Raw genomic sequence first — 20970 nt, 5'->3', positions numbered from 1 at the left:
GTTGTGGGGAAAGGAGACCGCAAAAATTTTAAGTTGTTTCCATGGTTTTTGCTGGCAGTTTGCAGCCAGGCACGGAGAAGGAAGCGCAAGGTGTTGATGGGGCAATGAGAGGGTTCAAAGATGTGCTCCCTCCCTTACTAAGCAGATTGCTGAGAATCACTGAACAGCACGGGAAGGATTTTGCCTAGCTGCCTTCCTCCACAAGCTTTCCAACCCAACCAAGACCCTTGCTGCTGCTCCGTACCTAGGCGTCAGGGGCTCTGTAGAGCAACAGTAGCACTCAGAGTTATGCATCTCATGGACTTCACTGTGGCTCTAGTGGCTGCCTCCATTGTTTGTGGGATATTCTCCCCCCCTTCCCTCCTTCTAACAAAGATTCTGATTAATGATCGCTCATTCCTAATTGTCAAATTTCTTTTCCTTCATCCTGTGTCTAATCACCAGTGACAGAAGCCATTACGCAAATGAGAGCAGACGACTTCCCACAACTGTTCTCGTTGGTAAAAGCCTTGTAATTTAAAGCTCTGATTTGTAGAGGAAAGCTGCGTTTCCCCAAGGCGTCCGGGCATCTGTTCCACTTACACTCCAAGAGCCTCGACTTCCGCTCCCTCCCCCCACAATTAGTCCTCTGCTTGCAACAAATATTTGACTTTGCAAGGCAGTAATTAGAACTTACTTTGCATGTGTTTGTCACAGTAACAGCATCTCTTTCCCTTTCCTTCTAGGCAGCGCCAATGCAGAGAAGTGCCCAGGGAAGATGATGACTTCAGGACTTTCCAGGACATTGATGGGAGAGGCGCTGTCTCCGAAACAGGAACAGAAGATGAAGACCATAAACCAGAAGACCATAAACAAGAATCCAAGGAAGCTTCTCGCACACACATGGCAGAAGAGAGGCTTAGAGAAAAGGGCTTTGAAAAAACACACGTGCAAAGGCAGTATCCCATTGCAGTTGCTGCTCTGCTTCCAGGGCTGGGACAGCAGCATGGGTTGACCACGCATCAACACAGAGGCCTGCCAAAAGATAGCCAAGACCCTGAGTGCACCATCCCCATTCTAGGACTTCAAAGAGCAGTTGGCTGTGTTCAAGGTCAACTTGTTCACTGTTAAGAACTGCTGCAAAGAAAAGAAGCAACAGGCTCAGCCCAGGCCTGCCCCTCTTTCCCTCAAGAGCTGCTTTGATGCTGAGGGTCCCCCCCCCCTCACCCCCACCTATGTTAGACTGCCCCTGCACTGCAGCTATGTCTCATACCCCCTCAGCCCCGGCCCTGATCCTGACCCACTGGCTTCAGCTTGGACCTACTTTATCACTCCAAATTTCCTGGGTGATCACTGAGCTAAGCCTGACTCTGATCACTAAGTATCTGTCTCATGCTCTTCTCTTTCCATGGGAAAGATCCTGCAGCCACAATCCACAAGCAGCAAGAGAAAGGTCACTTCTCCTTAGAAAAATCCCACTTTTCAAGGAACGAGGAACTGGGGGATACAAAAGAGAAGAAAGGTATTATATGACCTAAGGTAATAAAAGCAAACAAGAAAAAGCCTAAAAGTGAAAAATCTTGGGAGTCTGATCGGGTTTTCAAATGACACAGTTCTCATCCCTCAGTTTCCTCTGCTTCTCTGCACAACCTGAGACATTTCTGAGCTTTGTGGTGGCAGCCGTGCATGTTACCCAAGAGGCATGCGCACAACAGAAAGCCTACAGGATCAGATGTAACAGACCACTAAGTTCAGTGGAACAGAAGCAAGTATGTGTTCAGAGATGATGATCCCACCAGGTACAACAGGGAAGGGTGAACACCCATGGTCAGAGAAGACTTTATCCACTTGTCTTTCCTACTCCCTCCACATTTACCCTGTCCGCTAAGGGCATGAGGAGAGAATGCCAGTTGTGGTACCCCAGGCTCAGACTGCTGTCCTTCTTCCCCTCACCAGCCCCAACATCCCTAATCTCTATTCAACGCTTTCCCATTTCACTACACATTAGAAATTTCTTCAGATTTAGCCAACATTTCACTGATGGTTAGATGCCAAGATTGCTGTAGAGTTCATATTACCATAAAATAACCTGTGTCTTTATTAGGTAGAGAGGATTCCACCACCAAGGCTGCTAACATACAGCACAGGTACACAGAAGGAGCCTCCCCCCAAAATCTCCTTGACCAAAGTATGAACTGGATAAAGGACCAAATGGAGGACAAGATATCCCAAAGGATAAGCAACTGATAGAACTCATTAGACCTGATAGTGTAGTTTGCTCCAACATCCTGTCAGTGACCAGAGCATGGTGACACCATTCAGGTCAGCAGGGAGGGGAATTTCTTCCCTCCCCACCAACACTTTCTGTTGACAGGGTTCAAGGATACCATCTTATTCCCAGCTTTCCTTTCAGGCTTATGGAAGTAGGATGGGGAAAGTTGTGAAGACACACAGTAATGCAGTTGGTATTGCTGTTTTGAAGGCAGTTCTGGAGACCAGCAGCTTTCACCAGTGAAGAACACAAGTGGAGTTACTAGAAAGACTTAAAGGTAGCTTTATATGCACATCTCCTTATACAGCTCTCCTATACAGCAGCTCACAAAACAAAAGCCACACAGTTCTGTTGTTCAACATTGGTTGTATTTAAGAACTACACTTCAGAAGGTACCGTGTGTTTGTCACACCCCACCCCCTGCACACACACCCCTAGCAGAGAACACACACAGCTTCCCAATACCATGGCAAGGGGCATTGAAAGCACAAGGTGAAAAGGGAAGCGGGGGGAGTCAGTCCATCAGTGCATTGTAAATGAGCTTTCACAAAGTCAAGTGCAGCAAAACCTGTTCAGACACTTTAAAAGTTAGACCTTTGGCAAATAAAGAAGAAAAAAAAAGGATCCTGAACTCCTCTAGGTACCATTCTCTCTCCACATGGGATATGAACTCACACCCTGAGCTTCAGGAGTTGATGGTGTCTAACAAGTAGTACTGGATACTACCATGTACTGAATAAATAGCACAGAGATGGGATTACATTTGAGCATCTTTCAACCAAAGGCATGTGTCCAGGATTCCTGGGAAGGCCTTGCTTTTGGCCAGAGTCAGCAGCTTAGCCTTCCCCACCTGCCCAAATGCTGAGCATTGGTAAGTATCCAGCTGAGTGACCTTCGTCTGGATCTAATCACAGCTCTGGAGAGCCTGCAACAAGTAATGTGGCAGTCAGACTACTCAGTGACACAAACATATTTCTTAAACAAGGACCCTACAGCTGCCAATTACACTTCATTTGTTCTGACCTGTAAAGCAGCCAGAAACCTAGCCCCTGGGACCTCCTGTTTGAGAAGCCTTTCACCTTTGTGCAAGACAAGCTCACTGCAAGTGGTGCAGGAGCTGTCCCAGCAAAAGATGGGACCCAAGGCCAAAGATGGAGTGCTTCTTGAGCAGCATGTTCTCAACACTTTTGTCAGAATCCCATGTCAGAACAAGCCCCGAAGAACAACAGGGAAAACACTGGAAGTCTCAATAGAACAAATTCCCCACTATTCTCTGGGATGAGATATACGGGCTATGAACAGCTTCTCACACCTCTAGCTCTTGGGACCCATTACAACCGCATCAAATATACAAGACCTTTGCACCACACCCCAAACCAGGGACAGCAGTGCAGCACACCTCAGGGAATAAAAAGCCAGCCTCCATATAAGCCTAAGGCTTTTGCATGGAAGAGGAGGAAGAAAGCAAAATGATTTTTCAGGGTGATTGCTGAGGACTCTTAAATAGAGGCTTGTATGCTTCCTGTGCCCTGGTCTTGTCACTTCCCAGCCTGCCATGTCAAGTCCCAGAATACAAGGATCAAGATAAACTTAACCACGTTTAAACAGAAAGCCCTGACCTCTTTCACATGACTGTACAAGGAAGGGAACCACACACTGGCATGGATTTAACTGATGGACAGGAGCCACACAACATCACACAAACATGCGCACCTGTGCGCAGCCACACACACTTGAGTTCTTGCAGTTTCAGTAAAAAGGGCACTTTCTTTCCCGTGTTAGTCCGAGGAGCCAGCACCCCTGGTGGGGAGAAGGGAGCCTCTGTACCTATCTGACACTGCGTTTTGACAGTCTAGCTCAGCACCCCTGGGGAATTTTATTTAAAAATGTGGCTTAATCATTCAAGACTTGGAGAGTGCCCTGGCATTTATGCGTCTCCCTTCATAACGCTACATCCCCTTTTAATCACACTGCAGCTTCAGAAGAGCAGGAGAGAAGCCTTCACTCCCCAGAGAAAGCTGTCACAAAGGAGGTTTATCTACACTCCTACAACACAGATGTTATTTGGAGAGCACAGGATTTGGCGCTCACACACTAGATGAATTCACTCTGATCTCTACCCTGTACTAAGTCCAAAGCATAGATGTCTTAAGTTGAAGAAATTGAATCATTTGTCCAGTTACTTATCACACACAGGCCATCCTCACATAGTTGTTTCTGTTATACAAAAAGGTGCCAGAGTTGAGCATGAACAGGTCCTCTAACAACAGAAGACCATGAGACCTATCATTTCCCATTTTATATCCACTGCAGGCACCAACACATAAACCCAGCCAGGAGGCCCAAACCCCATGAGGCTGAGGAAACAAGATCACTCCTGGTTCTCCTCCAAGCTCTTCTTCAAATGCCTGAAAATCCTGAAGCAACACATCCAAGTGCCAGAAGCCATGCTCCTTGTTGTGGCAAACAGGGCAGAGGGAGAAAAAACAAGTTAGTGAACATGAATCCAGCTTCCAATAAGTGCAGACTCTTTCTTGGGAGGTTCGGTTAGATGAGAGTGGAGGATGAATGGGGTACTAACGGTTTTGCAGTTCCAGTAGCCCCCTTTATTGTAGTGGGGCAGGGATGGGCCAGGAAACCCATCAGTCTCTTAAGTGCTGTGTGCAATACTAGCGCTCAGTATCTTCCATTGCTTGTGAACAAAGCAGCTCCAACATCAGTCACCCAGGCAGCCAGGCATTAGTCATACCGTCCCTTAATCATCATATTCAACAAGGGACCCACCTGTTCAAAGCAGAAACAGATTTGTTAGCTGGGACAGTTACAGAGAAATGGCAGCTGCAGAGCCTGCTCCCTCTGCATCACAACACTTTATAAGCTGAGAAGCCCGGGGCAGAGGATCTCAGCACACAAACTGAGCCTAAGGTAGACCGAATCAGTTTCAAAGTATTTTCTAGATAAAACACTGGGGCATCCTTGACCACATCCTCAAATACCCTACCAAAATTGCAAGGTTCTCTGCCAACACCCAACTTTAGCTGTCACCAAAACATTGCATCCATGGTATTTTTTTGAAACTTTTTCACCCTAGATTTGTGATTTCTCAGTAGCTGCTATTAAAAGGAGCTAATAGTCATCAGGGGTTGCTTTCTGCAGGGCAGAGAAGGAACATTCTTGTTGAATCCTCAGAACTCATTGAATCCTCTCTGGTCCCTAGGGTCACTTGGAAGGAAGGCTAGGACTGACAATTTTGCTAAGGTTTTGTTTTCAGTCAAGACCACTCCCCATTTCTCAGCATTGCCTGATCACTAAGGGAAGTTCAGCATGCTATGGCAGTAAAATAATCTCAGGGGAGAGGCATGATTGTGCTAAAGAGGAGTTCTTGCACAGTGGTAAGGGTTACAGACCATGAAAACATTTTTATTCATGTCCAGTATTTCCAACTTCAGATCAGCAAGAGATCTTCAAAAGCATACTCTTAGTACTTCAATCTGTTTTTTGAAATACCAGTTGGTTAAAACTGCGAAGAATTCAGATATGACCAAGACCTGCGTTAAGGGGAATGTGCATGACTTACTAGAAGAGATTTCTCTTATTTAAGAGATTTGGATTCAAACAGGTAAAACAGTTTCATTTTTTTGGCAAATACTCGGTATCATTGCTGCACTGAAGGCTACAGGGAGTTTGGGAGCAACACTTTCCTGGCAGTGCCCAAAGCCAAAGTACACCTTCCCCCACATACAAGAACAATTACTCCATTGTTTGTAGTGGTCCTCTCCAGAATTATAATTTAAAGAGCTTGCCTTTTTGTAGCCAAAGGACCTTCTGAAGTCTGCGGGAAGAACCATTCACAGCAACAGAGCAACCCTGCTTTCCTCTACCCTCACTGTGACACCTGCAGAGCCAAATAGTTGGCATCTCGAGTTTTGCATTAAGCCACAATGATTTCAACAGCAGTGACTATATGATTCTTTTTTGTACCTCTTGTGGATTTCCTAAGGCTTCTCCCAACATCTTCTCAATGTTCCTCATTATCGCCACTTTCTGATGAGCCTTTAATGGATATTCAATTCTCTTTGGGGTTGGGGCACCCTGAAATATCAAAAATAGCTCATTGCATGCTTCCTGAATTGGCAGATTATTCCACCTTCTCCCAGCCACCCAGTTCTTCACACACCACTCTAAAGGAAGAAAGTAGCTTTCAGCTTTAAAGCAAAGGATTTGGTGCAATGAAGTTCTCATACTGACATGTGCCAAAACATCTCTACTTGAAAAAATCCTCTGGGATAGACCTATCCAAGCTGTACAGGAAGGTGCTCATACTCACCTTGTACCAGAAGTTCACAGTGATGGTAATACCCCCATTCAGGAGAGACTCAATATGGTGCCACCTGCATGGAAACCACACAAAAAAGAAAATAAACTATTGCTGTAGCTTATAGTGAAATACCTTGGATGGATGAGTCCAGACAGCACTAGACAAGCCTTGACCTATACCTCCATCATCAAGACCTCAGAACTCCTGGAAAACTCCCCTTATTTAAATACAGATCTCGCACACATTAGTGGAGTACTTGCACAATAATGCAGCATCAGGGAGAACTACCACTCCCATCCAACAGACAGGAAGTAGAAGCAGACTGGCCCAAGATATCACAGAAAATATCATACTTGCTGGAGAAGTCAAAACAAAAGTCTTTTAAGAGCCAACCCAAAACTTTAAGCAGAACACCTTTTAAATCGCTGTTTGTTGGTCAGTGTGCAGTCCCACCATCCTTCTTACCAGTACATAGGTATGTATAGCACATCCCCCGGACCCACCACCGTCTCATAGCCAACCACACTCCGGAAGTTTGGAAACTTCTCATAGTCAGGATTGTCAAAGTCCACCTAACAGAAGAAAACATTAAGAAAATCAGAAGAGCTTCCTGCAATGAAAGTCCTCATTACTGGCTCCCAGTATCAAATCATCCTGATCTTCCTTATATGGCTTCTACATTCCCATTGTGAGGTCCTGCAGTACCCCCAAAGTACCACCAACTTAGACAGGAGTCCTGCAATTTATCTCTAAGCAAATCTGTGTTTGACCAAGTGACCAATGAAACAGAACAGAGAAGGTAGCAACTGCAGCCCAGTTGTGCTATCAGTAAGGGGATGTTTATAGCCCTAGCACTCGCAAGTCAGGACCAGACACAAACAAAAACATCACTAGTCCTTCCATCTATTCTTAATGTATTCACCAGTTAACAGATCTGAACACAGGTTTTGCAAAAGCTCAGCAAGTGGTATGCAGCTTTCCTTCCAGTGCAGCTTCCTCCCACCTAGCATCTTCACAAATGCCCCTTTTTGGCACAGGGCAGAGAACAGATCTGCTACTCTCACCTGGCTCTGTCTGTCACATGGATGGTGCACAGGATAAGGGTAGAGGCATTCAAACTGATCAGGAGGGAACAGGATACACCTCTTGTAACCCTTAATCTGAGCGAAGAAGTTCTGCTGCTCATCATAATGAGCTGGTGTCACATTCCCTACACAGAGAGAAAAGATGATAAACAAGACACTCTCAGTACAGGTATGAAAGATGGAAGCAAGTTGTATTCCTTGCTAAAGACAGTAAATACACTCTCACACATTTAGAAAACTAAACAAGGAAAATGACCACAGGAACATTACAAACTGATCACTATTATCAGTCTGCCTTTATTGAGCAGTTGCTACTCCACTTAATTTCCATTCTAAATCCATATTCAGCAACTTATGCTCTACAGGATTAGGATTTCCAGCTTGTTTCCATAAACAGCAGATGGTGAGTGTTGACAGGAAGCTTTTTCATAAAGCACTCTCTTCAGATGACAAGTTGTGGAATGGACTTGCAAAAATTATTAGTCTAGAGAAAAGGAGTTTAACAGTCTGATTTTGAAAAAACTCCTAGTAGTTTTGCAAGAGAACAAGTAAACAAATCCCTTTGTCATTGGGTGTCCCAATAGCACTTCCTCAGTCTGATTAACAGTTCTGAAGCTTGACTATTGCCACTAGGTCTTAAATTTAATCAAATCTTTAAATACAGCGGGACATTTTTTACCCCTCACAACTACATTTTTCAGGGTGTTTACCAATTCAGATATTACTCTTTCAGCTTATTCTTTATATGTATTTTCACTAAAGAGAATTAAGATAACAGTTAAGCCCATAACTTCATCAAATAGATCATACAATCACATGCTCCTGTAAAGATGCTCCTTGAACACTGGTTCAAGACAATTCCTTGGTTCTTGTGCATAACCTGTTGATAATAGGATTTTAGTGATCATATTATGACCTGTGGGGAAGTATTGGTGCAGTGCTTTTATGTGAAGTTCTCTTCTCTCAGCTAGTAAAACACGTGGCAAAGAAACTACTGTAAGTTGAGCATGACTTGTTGCAAAGGAGAAAAAACATCTGCTGTCAGAACTGAACAACTATGAATTGCCAAGTAATTATAATTGGACAATTATAATTGGATGTGATGGCCACATTGATTATAGGCCATCCCACTTCACAAAACTGTGTACGCTCCTTGCCCAGTTACTGAGATTACTTTCTACTAGAATGCTCTCCTCGTCAACAGCGTAGTAGTACCTCTGTTTTCTAAGGTGCCTGCCTATGAGTCAGTCTCCACGTGGATTTGGAATTCCACTCTATCCAGATATTTTTAGGATTTATCCATCTTCAAGTTCTCCAATGCCCTCCAACCTCCCAAAGAAGAAATTCAGCTCCTAATTGAAAGAGAATTCCTCCCTACAGTGTACCAGCTCAAATAAGAACAAATGCTTCACAGAATAATCAACATTTCCTCCTGGGTAGACACTGGACATGCTAAGAAAAGCCCAGAACACAAACTTTGCTCAACTTGCAAACCCTTTTGCATTTTAAATTTGAAGACTCTGAGCATTTTAAATCTACAGCATCTGAAGCATTCAAACAATAAACAGGTCTCAGAATATGATTAGCAATTACTGAAAACACAGCCCTACCAGCACCACCACAGAGCCTTTCCATGAGCAGATTACATCCAGGCATTCACAGTATGTCCCTGGGGAGTTACAAGCTATTCCTTTGGTTGTTTCCTCTCTATAACCCAAGTTAAGTTGTGACAACAGGCCCCCCCCCCAACCCAAAGCTTTAAACTGCCTGCTCTGAGGGAACACTTAGAAACTAGTGGAAAATCCATTTGAAAGACCTTCTGGAACTGAAATACAGAACTGCTGACCAAATCTTTTCCCCTTCTCCTCCAATCAGAGGAAATTGCTTACCTTCCATGCCAATAAGAAGCAAGTTAGAAGTCAATTGACCCCAGCCACGTTTCCCTTGCTGCTTGTTAATCCAGTTCCAGTTGAAGCCAAGGAAATCCACCACAATCTTCCTTCCAACTGTGTCATTCAGGGTTTGCTGCAGATACAGCCTGTATATTCCCACAGACAAGCAGAAATCAAGTATTCAACTTTGTCATGAACATAAAGACATATCTCTGCATCCCTTCAGAAAGATTTCAAAACAAAGATACATAACTCCTAAACATTCTGCTCTGTCACCACACACCATAAACAACTGTGGAAGGAAACAGTTTCAAAAAGTCCCCAAACTTTGCTGAAAGACTTCCTGGTACAGAAAGGAGCAGAACTCAGTTCTGCTTGAACAATCACAAGGGGAAAAGTGAATTTTAGAGCAAGAACAACCCCCTCGCAGTGCAGGAGGAGGAAACTCTAAACAGACTGGCCACTATTAAATATCAAATGCATTCATGAATAATCCCCAGATAGATGCCACCACTCTAACTTAACTGCGATAGGAATTACCTCTTCTAGTAAAAGTGCATGGGGGCAAAAAAGGGGCTCAGGAAACCCAGCATGTTTCAGTATCAAGTTACTTTAGAGCCACACTTACATTTAGACATAGAGGATCAGAGGAATCAAACATCTGTATTAACAACTGCAGTATTACAGACTACTGTCTACAATGCTGGAAGAAAAATGCATTTTAAGCTCAAGGACTGCCTTCTCTCTGGGAAAAAGCACACCCAAAGCTGAGAAAGAAGAGAAAGGCACGGACAACAAGTGGACACAGACACAGAGTTGCTTCCAATTAAGACAATTAAGCATCTCTAAGTCCTTTCAGAGGGCTAGTGACTGATAAAATTAACTAAGGGTTTAAGAACAGTTGCTAATAGTTATATTCCATATAAACATAAAGCTCCTCTCGGTAACTTACAGCTCTGTTAGTGGTGTAGGCCATCGCTACCAACAAATATACAGCACATATGCAATCTTTTTTCACCTTTCTGAAAGAAGGTTAGCACCAGCTGCCTCGGTATTCTGTAAAAAAGGCTGAGTGACATAGCCTGCACCTTTTCATAACTAAGCTCCTCTACCAATACCATAGTCCACCAAAAGAAAGTGAAGCTTAAGGCTTTCTCTATCCAAATGCTGCCTCGGACAGAGAAGAAAATAAATAAATAAATCTCTGCAGACAATGTGAACAGTTTGATTAACTAATGGTATGACTTTTTTAATCAGGTAACAAGGCTGCTGTCAACTAGCAGCCCTGCAAGAAAAGCAGGGCTGTAAAAAAAGTGAAAAGTTTGAGAGGTTTTAGTCGTCAACACTCACTGATGAGAAACGTACCCCCTACTTAGCCCTGCAGAAATGGAAAAACCTCCACAGATCACTTACCTCTCAGCACTCCCTTTTTGTTGTATTTCTTTGAGTCTGTCCACAAACTCAGCAAACTTCATCTCTTCCCTGCTCGACTTGGGTTTGAAATTCTTAAAATTGGCCATCTTTTTCTCATCGTAGTACAAAAACTTGTGTGTGCTGGCACTATACACTGAGAAGTCCCCATTGCCAATGTTTTCCTGGAGGTAGTCCAGGTCCCATTTCAGAGCAGGATAAACCAGATTCGTATCTGTCAGCACCACAGGCTCCTACAGGAAAACAGGAAGTTTATTGATTCAAGGACCTCTTGAACTTCAGAACGATCACATTCATTATTGCAACCACACAACCTCTTTTTGAAAATGGGGAATTGGAAAAGGCATTTAGAGTAATCAGGTGCCTTGGCCTGGGGAAAAAAACAAGCAAAACGTGATAGGAAGTTTCAAGGAAGCGGTGGCCTGCTCCTGCAGCAAGTTCCTGGTAGCAATGGGACAGATTCCACTATCTACTTAGCTAATCTCTAACATGTGAGGTTAGACAAACACTAGCCGGGAACAGTTTTAGGCCTACTTGGTCCTGCCACGTAGCAAGGAGACACAGTAGATTCTGTCTGGTCACCTCCAGCCTCAGCTATGAAGGCGTAAAGGCTGGCAGAAAGATACCTCTGAATCCAGAAACAAGAGACAGCACTCATCTCTCTTCTCAGAGGATCACAGATAACCTTCAGCCATCAAAAAACTGACATCACCCCATCTCTTCTACACCAAAAAAAAGAACCACTACAAAAGGAAGACAAAGGACACTGTCTATCCCCTCACCTATAAGTAGTAAGCAACCTAAACAAGAACGACAGCTTCTGTGTTTCCAAGCTGTGCATGCACAACTTCCCTTCTTGCAGGCTTTCTTTAAAGGAAAAGAAACAACTAGCAATCTTACCAAAACGAGATTGAGCTTGTCCAGAACCAACACAAGAGCCATTATTGCAAGGCAACCTTCACATCTGTGGTCACTCTCACTTAAAAAATAACAAACACGTGCCCATGGTTTTACACAACATTTCCACGATTTCCATCTGGACAACAAAGCACTTAAAGCAAACGTTTCCTGCAAATTTCACAACTCAGCGCTGGGGCACCGAAAAGAAACGTCCACTAAGGGGATCGGGAGAAGGACAACAACCAAGTCCGCGCAGGGAGGGGGCTCGGCGGACGCCCCGCGGCAGGCAGCGCGGTAGCCCAGAGGGACAGAGCCGGGATGGGGAGGCGAGCGCACCCAGGACGGCACCAGCACCCGGCAGAGCCCCGCGCTCTGCCAGCCGCTCTGCGGGCTCTGCTCCGCCCGGCCTGACGGGCAGGCCTGGCAACCCCCGCGCCGCGAAGCGCAAGCCTCCCGGCCCCGCCGCAGCCCCCGGGCCAGGCCGGGCCGGGCCGCCGCCGCCCACCACACCTCGTTCTCGATGAGCTCCTCGGCGCGGGGGTCGCTGTGGCTGAGCCGCGGGATGGGCCGCGTCTCGAAGGAGTAACGACGGAACTGGGAGTCGCTCCAGCCGGGCCCTGCCGCTGCCGCCACCGCCGGGCCCTCCCGGCAGCCCGCGGCCGCCGCCGAGGAGGAGGCCGCCGCCATCGCCGCCTCCACCGGAGAACCCGGAACTACAAAGCCGGAAGCGGAAGTTGCCCGCCCATGGCAACGCCGGAAGCGAAGGGGAAGGTGGGAGGCAGAGGGGGCACCATAGAGAGGGCAGGAGGGTGCGGCGGCGGCGAGCAGCGCCCCCGAGCGGGGGGAGGTTGCGGGCGGCCTCTGCGGCTCTCCGCTTCTTGGCCCCTTCCGAGGTTGTCGGACACCCGTGGGGGCCGGGAGCACCCGCGGGAAAAAACCCACGACAGAGAAGGGAACGGATCGTCTGTGAAGCCTTCTGCGGGCCTTCGTGGCCCCCGGTGCTCGGCGCCGTGCCACCCTGCGTGCGTCCAGCTGCCGGCCCCTTCCCCTCGAGGCTGCCAGAGCTGCCAGGCTGGGAGTGCGGCTCAAAATGGGGAGCTGCTCTGCTGCCGGGTCGGTCCCCAGCGGCAGCAGCGAACTGCCCGCTGTCCTCGGGCCGTCTGCGGGAGACGTACAGCGGCGTTTGTGCCTGAAACCTAGGGGTTTAATTAACGCCTGCGACAAGAAGAAATACCTAGCGCTGCTCTGCGTAACTAGCACCCGCCTTTCGATCACGAACAGACGTTGTGTGACTACATTGTTGTAGCAAGATTGCATGAATTGCGTGCCTAGGGCCGGAGCTACTGATTTTTTTTCTTAGTGTATCTTTATCACGTGAGACAAAGCCTACGTTTTGCTTTTAAACTGGAAGCAGCAAGAACGATGATTGCCCTTTCCCCAAGAACGCGGGCCATGTTAGGCATCAGCTCTCGAGAAAATTTCAATCTCTGGCATTCAGTGGTTTTCATCTTACAGCAGGCAGATTTGCTGTTTTGGCTGCGTAGAACTTTGCCTTCATGAGAATAAAGAATGCAATCTATTTTCCTCTGTCCTTCCAAAATTTCTTAATATGCTTAGTTTCTAGGAAAATGAATGCCCCCTCACCCTTTAAATCTACAGCACTGCTCCTGTACAGGTTAAGAAAAATCTTTACAACATATTTGCAAACATACTTGCGTGTTTAGGAAGCTTGAGCCACATCTGTGGGAGACTCAAGCATAAGCCAGAAAGTAAATACCCAGCGGTGAAGAGCCAATGTAAGGAGCAGCTGACCATGATCTGAGCCTGCAGCAAGGTCTGAGCCCAGATCAGTGGCGCAGCCGGGAACCGAAGGTCACCGCTTCCAGCACGACGTTGCTGTCCCCCAACTGCCACGCGCTGCAGAGCGGGGACAGGGACCAAACGCTGCTCCATGGAAAACACCAGGAGCCTCTGCACTGGAGGGTTGGGCTCTGAGTTAGTAACTTTATTGAATAACTAATTGACATACTAACTTTACTGCATACTCGGTTGTAAGGCAGTTGGCTGAATTGAGATACCGTCCCTAAAACGACATGACGAGGCCTTTCTTTGGGATAAGTGAAAGGATCCTATTCTAGCCTGCGACAATGCCCCCACCTCAGGCACGCCGTATCTCAGATGTATTTTTGTGGTTCATCGCTATCTTCATTCACTTAGTAGGCTTACAATTAATGTTGTTATTGGAAGGAATGACTTTAATGACAAATTGTCCGTGATAGTTTTTGATCTGCAAAGGCTTATAATGTAGATCGTTATAGAGACATTACCCATTATGGCTGATGTGAATAACTGAAGGAAAATGAGTTCGACTACCACAGAGTTTACATAATGAAGTAAACTGCAAAATCCTTTAATGCTCATATCGATTTTATCTACAATAATATATCGCTTACGTTTGAAGAACAGCATCGCTAAATTAACATGCCATTTCAGCTGTTCGCGTTTCCCTGGCTCCACGCAGATAAGGCGATTACGTTCGGGTATTAACTTTAATACAAAGAAGGCGATTTGCATAACACCGCCAGCCAGGGCATCGATCCCATTGAGCGCTGAGGGGGCTGCCCCGCAGGAGGCGGCCCCGCCTCTGGAAGGGAATACCTGCCGCAAGCTCCCATCGCCCCGCTTCGGACCGTGACAGCCAGCGTGAAACATCGCACCCACGCCCTTTCCGTCCATAAGCTCTGGTGTCCGTACTGCACTAACGGCAGCTGATTAATTAACGCCCCGGACGGGGGGGGTTGTACCCAGCAGCGCAGGCGGAGGCTGGGCTCGCCCCATCCCCGCCCCCTCCCTAGCCCCGCCTCCCCCCGCGCTAGCCCCGCCCCCGCCCGACGTCGTCTGTCCCTACCGGCCACCGTCGGCCGCGCTTGCGCGGCGGAGGCGATGGCGGCGGCCGGGCTCCGCGGTGTCCTCTGGCAGCGGGCGGCCGCCCGGCTGTGGGCGGCGCGGGCCGCCTCGGCGGCGCCCCCAGGGGCGCGGGCGGGTGAGCGAGCGGGGAGGCGGAAGCAGAAGCGGGGGGGGGCCTCGGCCGGCGGCGCGGCGGGCGTCCTCGGGGCGGCGGGCCGGTGACGCCGGGGTGTGAGGGCGGCGCGACCTTCCCGGCCTGGCTGCGGCTGCCGCTGCCGGCGGGGCCCGCGCCCACCCTGCCTCGTCGCTCTCCCGCCAGCCTCGGAGATGTCCAAGGACCTGATGCCCGGGCCGTACCCCCGCACACCGGAGGAGCGGGCAGCCGCCGCGAAGAAGTACAACATGCGGGTGGAGGACTACGAGCCCTACCCCGACGACGGCTTCGGGTGAGCGGGGGGGGTCCCGTGCCCCTGCGGCCGGGGAGCAGGCCAAGGTCAGCGCCTCCCGGCTTTGGGGCCAGGTGCTGCGGGCTGGTAGTCCCTGCTGCATGCCTGCGGGCGCTGTGCTGTGAGCTTAGTGCTTTGAAGGCACACATCAGTGTTTTAAAACAGGAATAAATGGAATGAGTTGGAGGCCGATGTGAATAAAATGCTGTACGAGAGACTTCATATGCTGTTGTAATGCAAGGCTAAGAGGGATGAACTGAAAGCCATCTCTGGAATAAAGATTTCTGGAGGTGTCTAAGTGTTGGGGAATACTTTGACATGTGCAAAATGCAAGACAGCTAGGGTTCTGTATTTCAGTTAAGCTTGCATTTTCTTCCCACTACTATAGTGTTCCTCCAAGTGGCCTTTTTGGGCTACTTGTTACAATGCCTGATATCAAGGTGATGATTGTGCTAGTTGCATGCATGCATTTAAAACATCTATATGCATAGGAGCTATAAAAATAAGGTAAGGTTTAAGTTTTCTGTTTCCATAGGCCTACCCTATAGTATTCTCTACAAAATTTATCTAAATTAACACAGACATCTTGTATATTTGCTTTTTTGTCTTTCTCACAGGTATGGTGACTATCCCAAGCTCCCTAATAAGTCTTTCCATGAGAGAGACCCCTGGTACCAGTGGGACCAGCCAGACATGAGGCATAACTGGGGAGAGCCGGTAGGAATGCTAGTAACGCTTTTCAAGCTGCTAATCAATGCTACTGTTATTAAATACTGACATGCATGTGTTGTTAGTGCTTTCTGTTTAAATTTTTGTGTGATTGCATCCCCAAGAGCGGGTGTGTGTTGCCTGTGCAAGCAGGACAGTCAGCTGGAGGGAAACGTAGGCTGTGGCCATCAGGGTAAATATTTTGAAAGTTCTGAGGAACGTTAACATCTTATTACATATGAGGAGGGAGACTTTACAAACTTCAGTTTCTCTGTAGGAATAGGAAAGTGTCATCCATTTTCTTTGCCTGATCTGACTCAGTATGAGAGCTTAGTTCAGAATCATTTAACAAAGAAGCCATTGTTTGAGTAAAGTCCTCCTAGTACAACAGAAGTAGCTATTGCTGCTTTATTACTCCAAGGTTGTTTTGGGATAGAATACAAATAAGGAGGTTTTCTCTGAAGAAAGCTTGCAAGATATCCTTAAGAGAAATGGATGAATAGAGCACTTATGTTAACTTTCAAACTTTCAAAATCTGAGTTCCTCAAACTCCTTGTCAGGAGTAACTTTTCAGTTAGTGCATGGTCTTTCTGTGAATGACTGCAATCTGTGATTACTGAACTTGGTAATTGACTTGAGCTCTCCTTACTAAAAGTAGAGTTTATGTAAGCATGGGTATGTAATATATCATAGTATAAACATGCCAGAGCATCACAGCTCTAGAGTACTACAGTAAAGTGCATGTTGTAATAACTGTAGAAGCACATGAAAAAAACCCACAGTGATTCTGTGTTGCTGTTGTGCTTGGTACTGGAAGGCTTGTATAGGTACCTTTGCAGATGGGTTGGCAGTGGGGACCAAGCAGAATATACTGGTGCATCCCAGGTGTCAGGAGATGCCTCTGTTTAGGCAACCGAATTCTGCTCAGTCTGGCTCTTGGGGTTTGATAGTCAATGGCTCTGTGTGCAAAGAGGAAGGCTGGGGAGCTAGAGGCAGTACTTGAGCTGCAAATTATTGAGTTCTCTGCTTTCATTAATGTGAAAGGAGACTATAGGCAGAACGTGCATGGGACTTCCCTATGTATATTTTAAGGCAGAAGCTTAAATGCCCTTCTGCTTCAATCAGGAAGGGCATTAGCTTGCTACCAGCCCTGCTCTTGTGGTAACAGTGGCAGGTGCTCTACCTGTTTTGAGGAACCAGCTTCCAAGTGGCAGGTAGTTGCTGCTTTGTTTGAAATAACACTTCTCCTTCTGTTTGGGTATGTGACTGAACTTCCATAAATGAGGGTACTGATTTGCACCATGCCTTTTCAACAGTGCTGGGGAGCAAATCTAAGGTGGAGTGATTATGTATATAAATAAAAGCTGCTGCTATCCTATAATTAAGCATATTGCCTGGTATAAGCATAGGATGGCATTTGGACTCCTGAGTTTTACTGTAAGTGACAACTTGCTGTGACTGTAGGTAAATCACTTAATCTCCGCTGTGGCTTTATCTCCACTTGCGAGGTGAAGATGAAACAGGTTATGGCAGTTTTGTGAGTGTTGCAAAGCACTTCTTCCCTTGATAAAAGCAGCTTGAGCACTTTTGGTAAATGTGCAGCCATTTTCTTTTGTTCTTTAGATGCACTGGGACTTTGACATGTATATTCGGAACCGCGTTGATACATCCCCCACTCCAGTTCCCTGGCACACCATGCGCAAACACTTCCTTATCTTTTTGAGTACCATGCTGATCATGTTTGGTCTTGGAGAGATCTTTCCAGCTTACAGGCCTGTGGTGAGTGGCATACTTGGGTAAAGGGAGGAAAACTAGCTGTGTTTCTTGTCACTGCTGATGCCCCTAAGAGTGGTTTGACTGAAGCTGAGTGATGAAGGTGAATGCAAAACCCTGCTGCTGGCAGGGGATGGGCCAAGGGATGTTCTGCAGCCTCATCCAGCCCGAGTTGTTCTGTTGACTGGCTTGGCTCAGCTCACAGGTTCTGTTTCATAGTGAGCAGTTCCTGTTTACAGGGAACTAATTTTAAGCTATGCTTCTTACAGTATCCCTTCTTTGGTTTAGGTATTCTCCTTCCCTGTGTGCATCTGCTTGAAGAAGATGCTTTATCTCTTCTCTTGCCCTGTGTTTTTTAGTTATATCTCATGATCTGGATCATTTGGAATGTACTTCAGAAAAATATATCTGACTATACAAACAGGTTTTGCAATATATCATCCTCATGCTGTGAGGTGAACTGTTGGTTAAGATCAAATGCAAGACCACCTTGATGTTTCTGCTAAAGGACATGGGTTTATACAAAGAACTCTGTCTCTGAATATACTTCCCTTGTACTCTACTATTCCTGCTGAAGCACTTAAGAAATAGACATTTGTTGTAAATGTCAAGCCTTGATTTGGGGGGGTGGGATGGGATGAGACGTTTTCCCCTTACCCCTTAATTTGCTTGGTGAATGTGGTGAATTTGCCACTCTTTATCTCTCCTTGTAGGGACCGAAGCAATATCCCTTCAATGACCTGTACCTGGAGAGAGGAGGAGACCCCAATAAAGAGCCATCAGTGGTGACGCACTATGAAATCTGAAAGTTGAAGTGCTCTGTTTCTCCTGTGTCAGCTCTGCTGGGGATGGCATCTTCTTTAACATTCACTGTGGCATATAACATTTGTTCTTCAGTGTTCAACCACTAACTCCAGTGAAATATATCAATGATACCTACTGTGCTAGTTGTCTTCTGTTGGTTTGAGAAGGCTGAACAATGGCCAATGAAGTTGAATGACCTTTGCCTTTTTTCTAAATGGGCTAGTATCTGCGGGGCAAAGTTCTGAGTGCAGTCCTAGGACTGCTGCTAGTTTACGTACCTTGTGCACAAACATTCCTTAGCTAAGCCTGTTTATGCAGATATTGCTTGTTACCAAGTGGCTTACTGCAAGTGCCGCTTGGAGTTGAACTAGTGTCATCATTTAATGTGAAATGATGGGCAGAACCAGACTGGCAAGTGTCAGTGCTTGGGAGTCTCATACCTTGTGAATAACTGTCTGTCCTCACTGGGATTTGGCTTTGATCTCTTCCTGGTCTAGGTGTCCTCTTAAGTGAAGCTTGCACAACCAGTAGGGAGCACTAGTGAGGCACAGAGCCTTGCAGTGTATAGCTTGAAGCTGACAGAAGAGCTGTGGACAGCAGTGGTACAAAAAGGCCAATGAGCAAGTCCAGTTCTGGCCAGACCTGTTCTGCTGTGCCTGGGCTGTAGTCCAAGAGCATAGATGCCCACGTTGCTCCTGTGTGGCCTGAGCTTATCCACCCAAGTTGGAGTTATGCCTGACCCACAAAGTCTGCCTGTCTTGCTGCAAACCACGGGTGTATGACCTCCTATGGCTTTATCAACAGTTTTCTTGGGAAAGTTATACATACAATTTTATTCAGCTCCTAGATTTGTCTGGCTCCACTCTTCATTTAACATAAGGTTTTTTTCCCGCTTGTTACTGGAAGAGACAGTACCTTCAGTACTGATTTACAGTGGAAGTTTTCTCAACTCCCCTATGCTATGTCTTAGACCATGCTGTTTGGCTGCAGGAGTGGGTGATCACAGAAGGCTAAGGGCTTGGGCTGTTCCGGGTGCTTCCTATAAACTGGATGCTGTGCTCTGCTCTCAACGCCCTGTCATGACTCATAGTTTTGTGCCTTAAGAGAAGCAGGTGTTTGAAGACAGTGATTCATGATTTTTCAATCTATAAAGATTTTTAACCCCAGATCTAAAGGACACTTAGCTTGATCTCTGCATAGGGGTTTCTATAAGGGTGTTATGTTCAAGAGAATTACATGATTGAATGCTAGGACATACGAATATTTACATGTAAATAAACCTGATCTCTTTGGAGGTGCTGAACGATCACCATTCCTCCTGGTTTTTGTAAGCTGTCACTTTCTCTTCTAGGTACAGAAATGCTTGCTTTTAAATTATGGACAATGATGTTTTACCCCAGAAGGGTTTCTAAAGTATTTTTTGAGCTGTGGGGACCTAGAAACTGAATTCTGTTACAAAGTATTATGCAGGGGAAAATACTCGTTAGGAGTACTTGAGTGGGTAAGAATTGCCGTCCACTGCAGTTATGTGACAGCACTATATACAATGTTGTGAGAGTTGTAAGAGTCTTCAAGTAAAATTAAAACAATCATAGCAGTAATAGGAACCTTATTTTAGTGTATGTAAAATGATAATGCAGCAGTTGCACAGAGGCAGGTTGCAGCCCATCCGGCTTACTGTACTGCATACCACAGGGCTGCCCTGCCCCAGCATTGTTCACTGCCTCCTCCTTTGGGGAGTTTCGCACCCAGTCTGTATCTAACCAGTAACTTGACGGCGTTATTCATCATTGGGAAGGCATAATATGTTGGGCAGAGAAGATGGCTCAGAAATCCTTAAAAATGGGGTCTGTAGTGTAGGCAAATTTTCTCAAAACAGGAGAGAGGTGACAGAAGAAGGTCTGGGCCCTTCTGCGTTTGTTGTTTTTTTTTTTTCCTGGCAGCTGAAATGCTTTCAGGAATATATTTTCCTAAGCCATGTGCCTTTCCCTCTGTGTGCCCTCTCAGGAAGGCTTGAATCTGTAGCTGAAGCAAAGCTCTTCCGAGAGGGGTGACTTCAGAGGCAGCAGACCCCAGCTCCAGCTACGGTGTTCCTTGCCCTCCAGCATGAACCATTTCAGACTAGTGGATGGAGCGTATTCAAGTATCTTAAAAATAGGAACTGTGCCCAACACCCTTCTGGCTTGGGAGCCCCGTGCTCCGCCCGGGCTGCTGCTGAGGCCCCCGGTCGCGGACGCCCCGAACCTGGGCAGGAGAGACTAAAAGCAGCCTCTCCGCGCCCCCCTCCCCGCTTCGGGACACACCCGCGGGCCGGTAGTGCCCAGACCCCGCAAGGGGACGGGCTCCCGCACCCTCGCCGGCGGTGACGGCTCCCGCCCTGCGCGGCGGCCCCGGGGCCGTCGGCGGTACGGCAGCTGTGAGGGCTCCCGCCGGCGCCTGCGCAGGCGGGGCGGGG

The 20970-nt window shown here is 46.9% G+C and overlaps 2 protein-coding genes across 4 annotated transcripts; one reads left to right on the top strand and one right to left on the bottom strand.

The window, feature by feature from the left end:
- Window positions 1-2600: 2600 nt before the first annotated feature.
- Window positions 2601-12594, bottom strand: HIF1AN (hypoxia inducible factor 1 subunit alpha inhibitor). 3 transcript variants are annotated; one of them, XM_030030232.2, is made up of 8 exons: window positions 12388-12594; window positions 10960-11210; window positions 9544-9692; window positions 7634-7779; window positions 7035-7141; window positions 6579-6642; window positions 6233-6343; window positions 2601-5035 (listed from the first exon to the last, which is right to left on the bottom strand). In XM_030030232.2, the coding sequence occupies exons 1-8, from the start codon at window positions 12562-12564 to the stop codon at window positions 4991-4993; spliced, it is 1050 nt and encodes a 349-aa protein (XP_029886092.1). In that variant the 5' UTR covers window positions 12565-12594; the 3' UTR covers window positions 2601-4990. The 3 variants fall into 3 exon arrangements, with proteins under 3 accessions (XP_029886092.1, XP_040983190.1, XP_040983189.1); XM_041127256.1 differs by lacking the exon at window positions 12388-12594 and adding an exon at window positions 11878-12235; XM_041127255.1 differs by lacking the exon at window positions 2601-5035 and adding an exon at window positions 5645-6146.
- Window positions 12595-14785: 2191 nt separating this feature from the next.
- On the top strand, window positions 14786-18651 carry NDUFB8 (NADH:ubiquinone oxidoreductase subunit B8). Its single transcript, XM_030030233.2, has 5 exons — window positions 14786-14920; window positions 15104-15230; window positions 15848-15947; window positions 17562-17717; window positions 18425-18651. The coding sequence occupies exons 1-5, from the start codon at window positions 14821-14823 to the stop codon at window positions 18515-18517; spliced, it is 576 nt and encodes a 191-aa protein (XP_029886093.1). The 5' UTR covers window positions 14786-14820; the 3' UTR covers window positions 18518-18651.
- The last annotated feature ends 2319 nt before the right edge of the window (window positions 18652-20970 follow it).

Source organism: Aquila chrysaetos, chromosome 11 (genome assembly GCF_900496995.4).
Source record: "Aquila chrysaetos chrysaetos chromosome 11, bAquChr1.4, whole genome shotgun sequence".
Taxonomy (NCBI): Eukaryota; Metazoa; Chordata; class Aves; order Accipitriformes; family Accipitridae; genus Aquila; species Aquila chrysaetos.
Note: the sequence above shows the minus strand (reverse complement) of the source record. Positions and strands in the feature narration are given on the sequence as shown.

What these genes read in the sequence shown, in the direction of transcription:
- HIF1AN (XM_030030232.2), bottom strand. Translation starts at nt 12,564, where the DNA reads ATGGCGGCGGCCTCCTCCTCGGCGGCGGCCGCGGGCTGCCGGGAGGGC. An exon ending in AGGAGCTCATCGAGAACGAG is followed by an intron (nt 11,211 to 12,387) that starts GTGTGGTGGGCG and finishes GTTTTCCTGTAG; the next exon opens with GAGCCTGTGGTGCTGACAGA. An exon ending in CAAAAAGGGAGTGCTGAGAG is followed by an intron (nt 9,693 to 10,959) that starts GTAAGTGATCTG and finishes GGGAATATACAG; the next exon opens with GCTGTATCTGCAGCAAACCC.
- NDUFB8 (XM_030030233.2), top strand. Translation starts at nt 14,821, where the DNA reads ATGGCGGCGGCCGGGCTCCGCGGTGTCCTCTGGCAGCGGGCGGCCGCC. An exon ending in TACCCCGACGACGGCTTCGG is followed by an intron (nt 15,231 to 15,847) that starts GTGAGCGGGGGG and finishes TCTTTCTCACAG; the next exon opens with GTATGGTGACTATCCCAAGC. An exon ending in GGCATAACTGGGGAGAGCCG is followed by an intron (nt 15,948 to 17,561) that starts GTAGGAATGCTA and finishes TTTGTTCTTTAG; the next exon opens with ATGCACTGGGACTTTGACAT.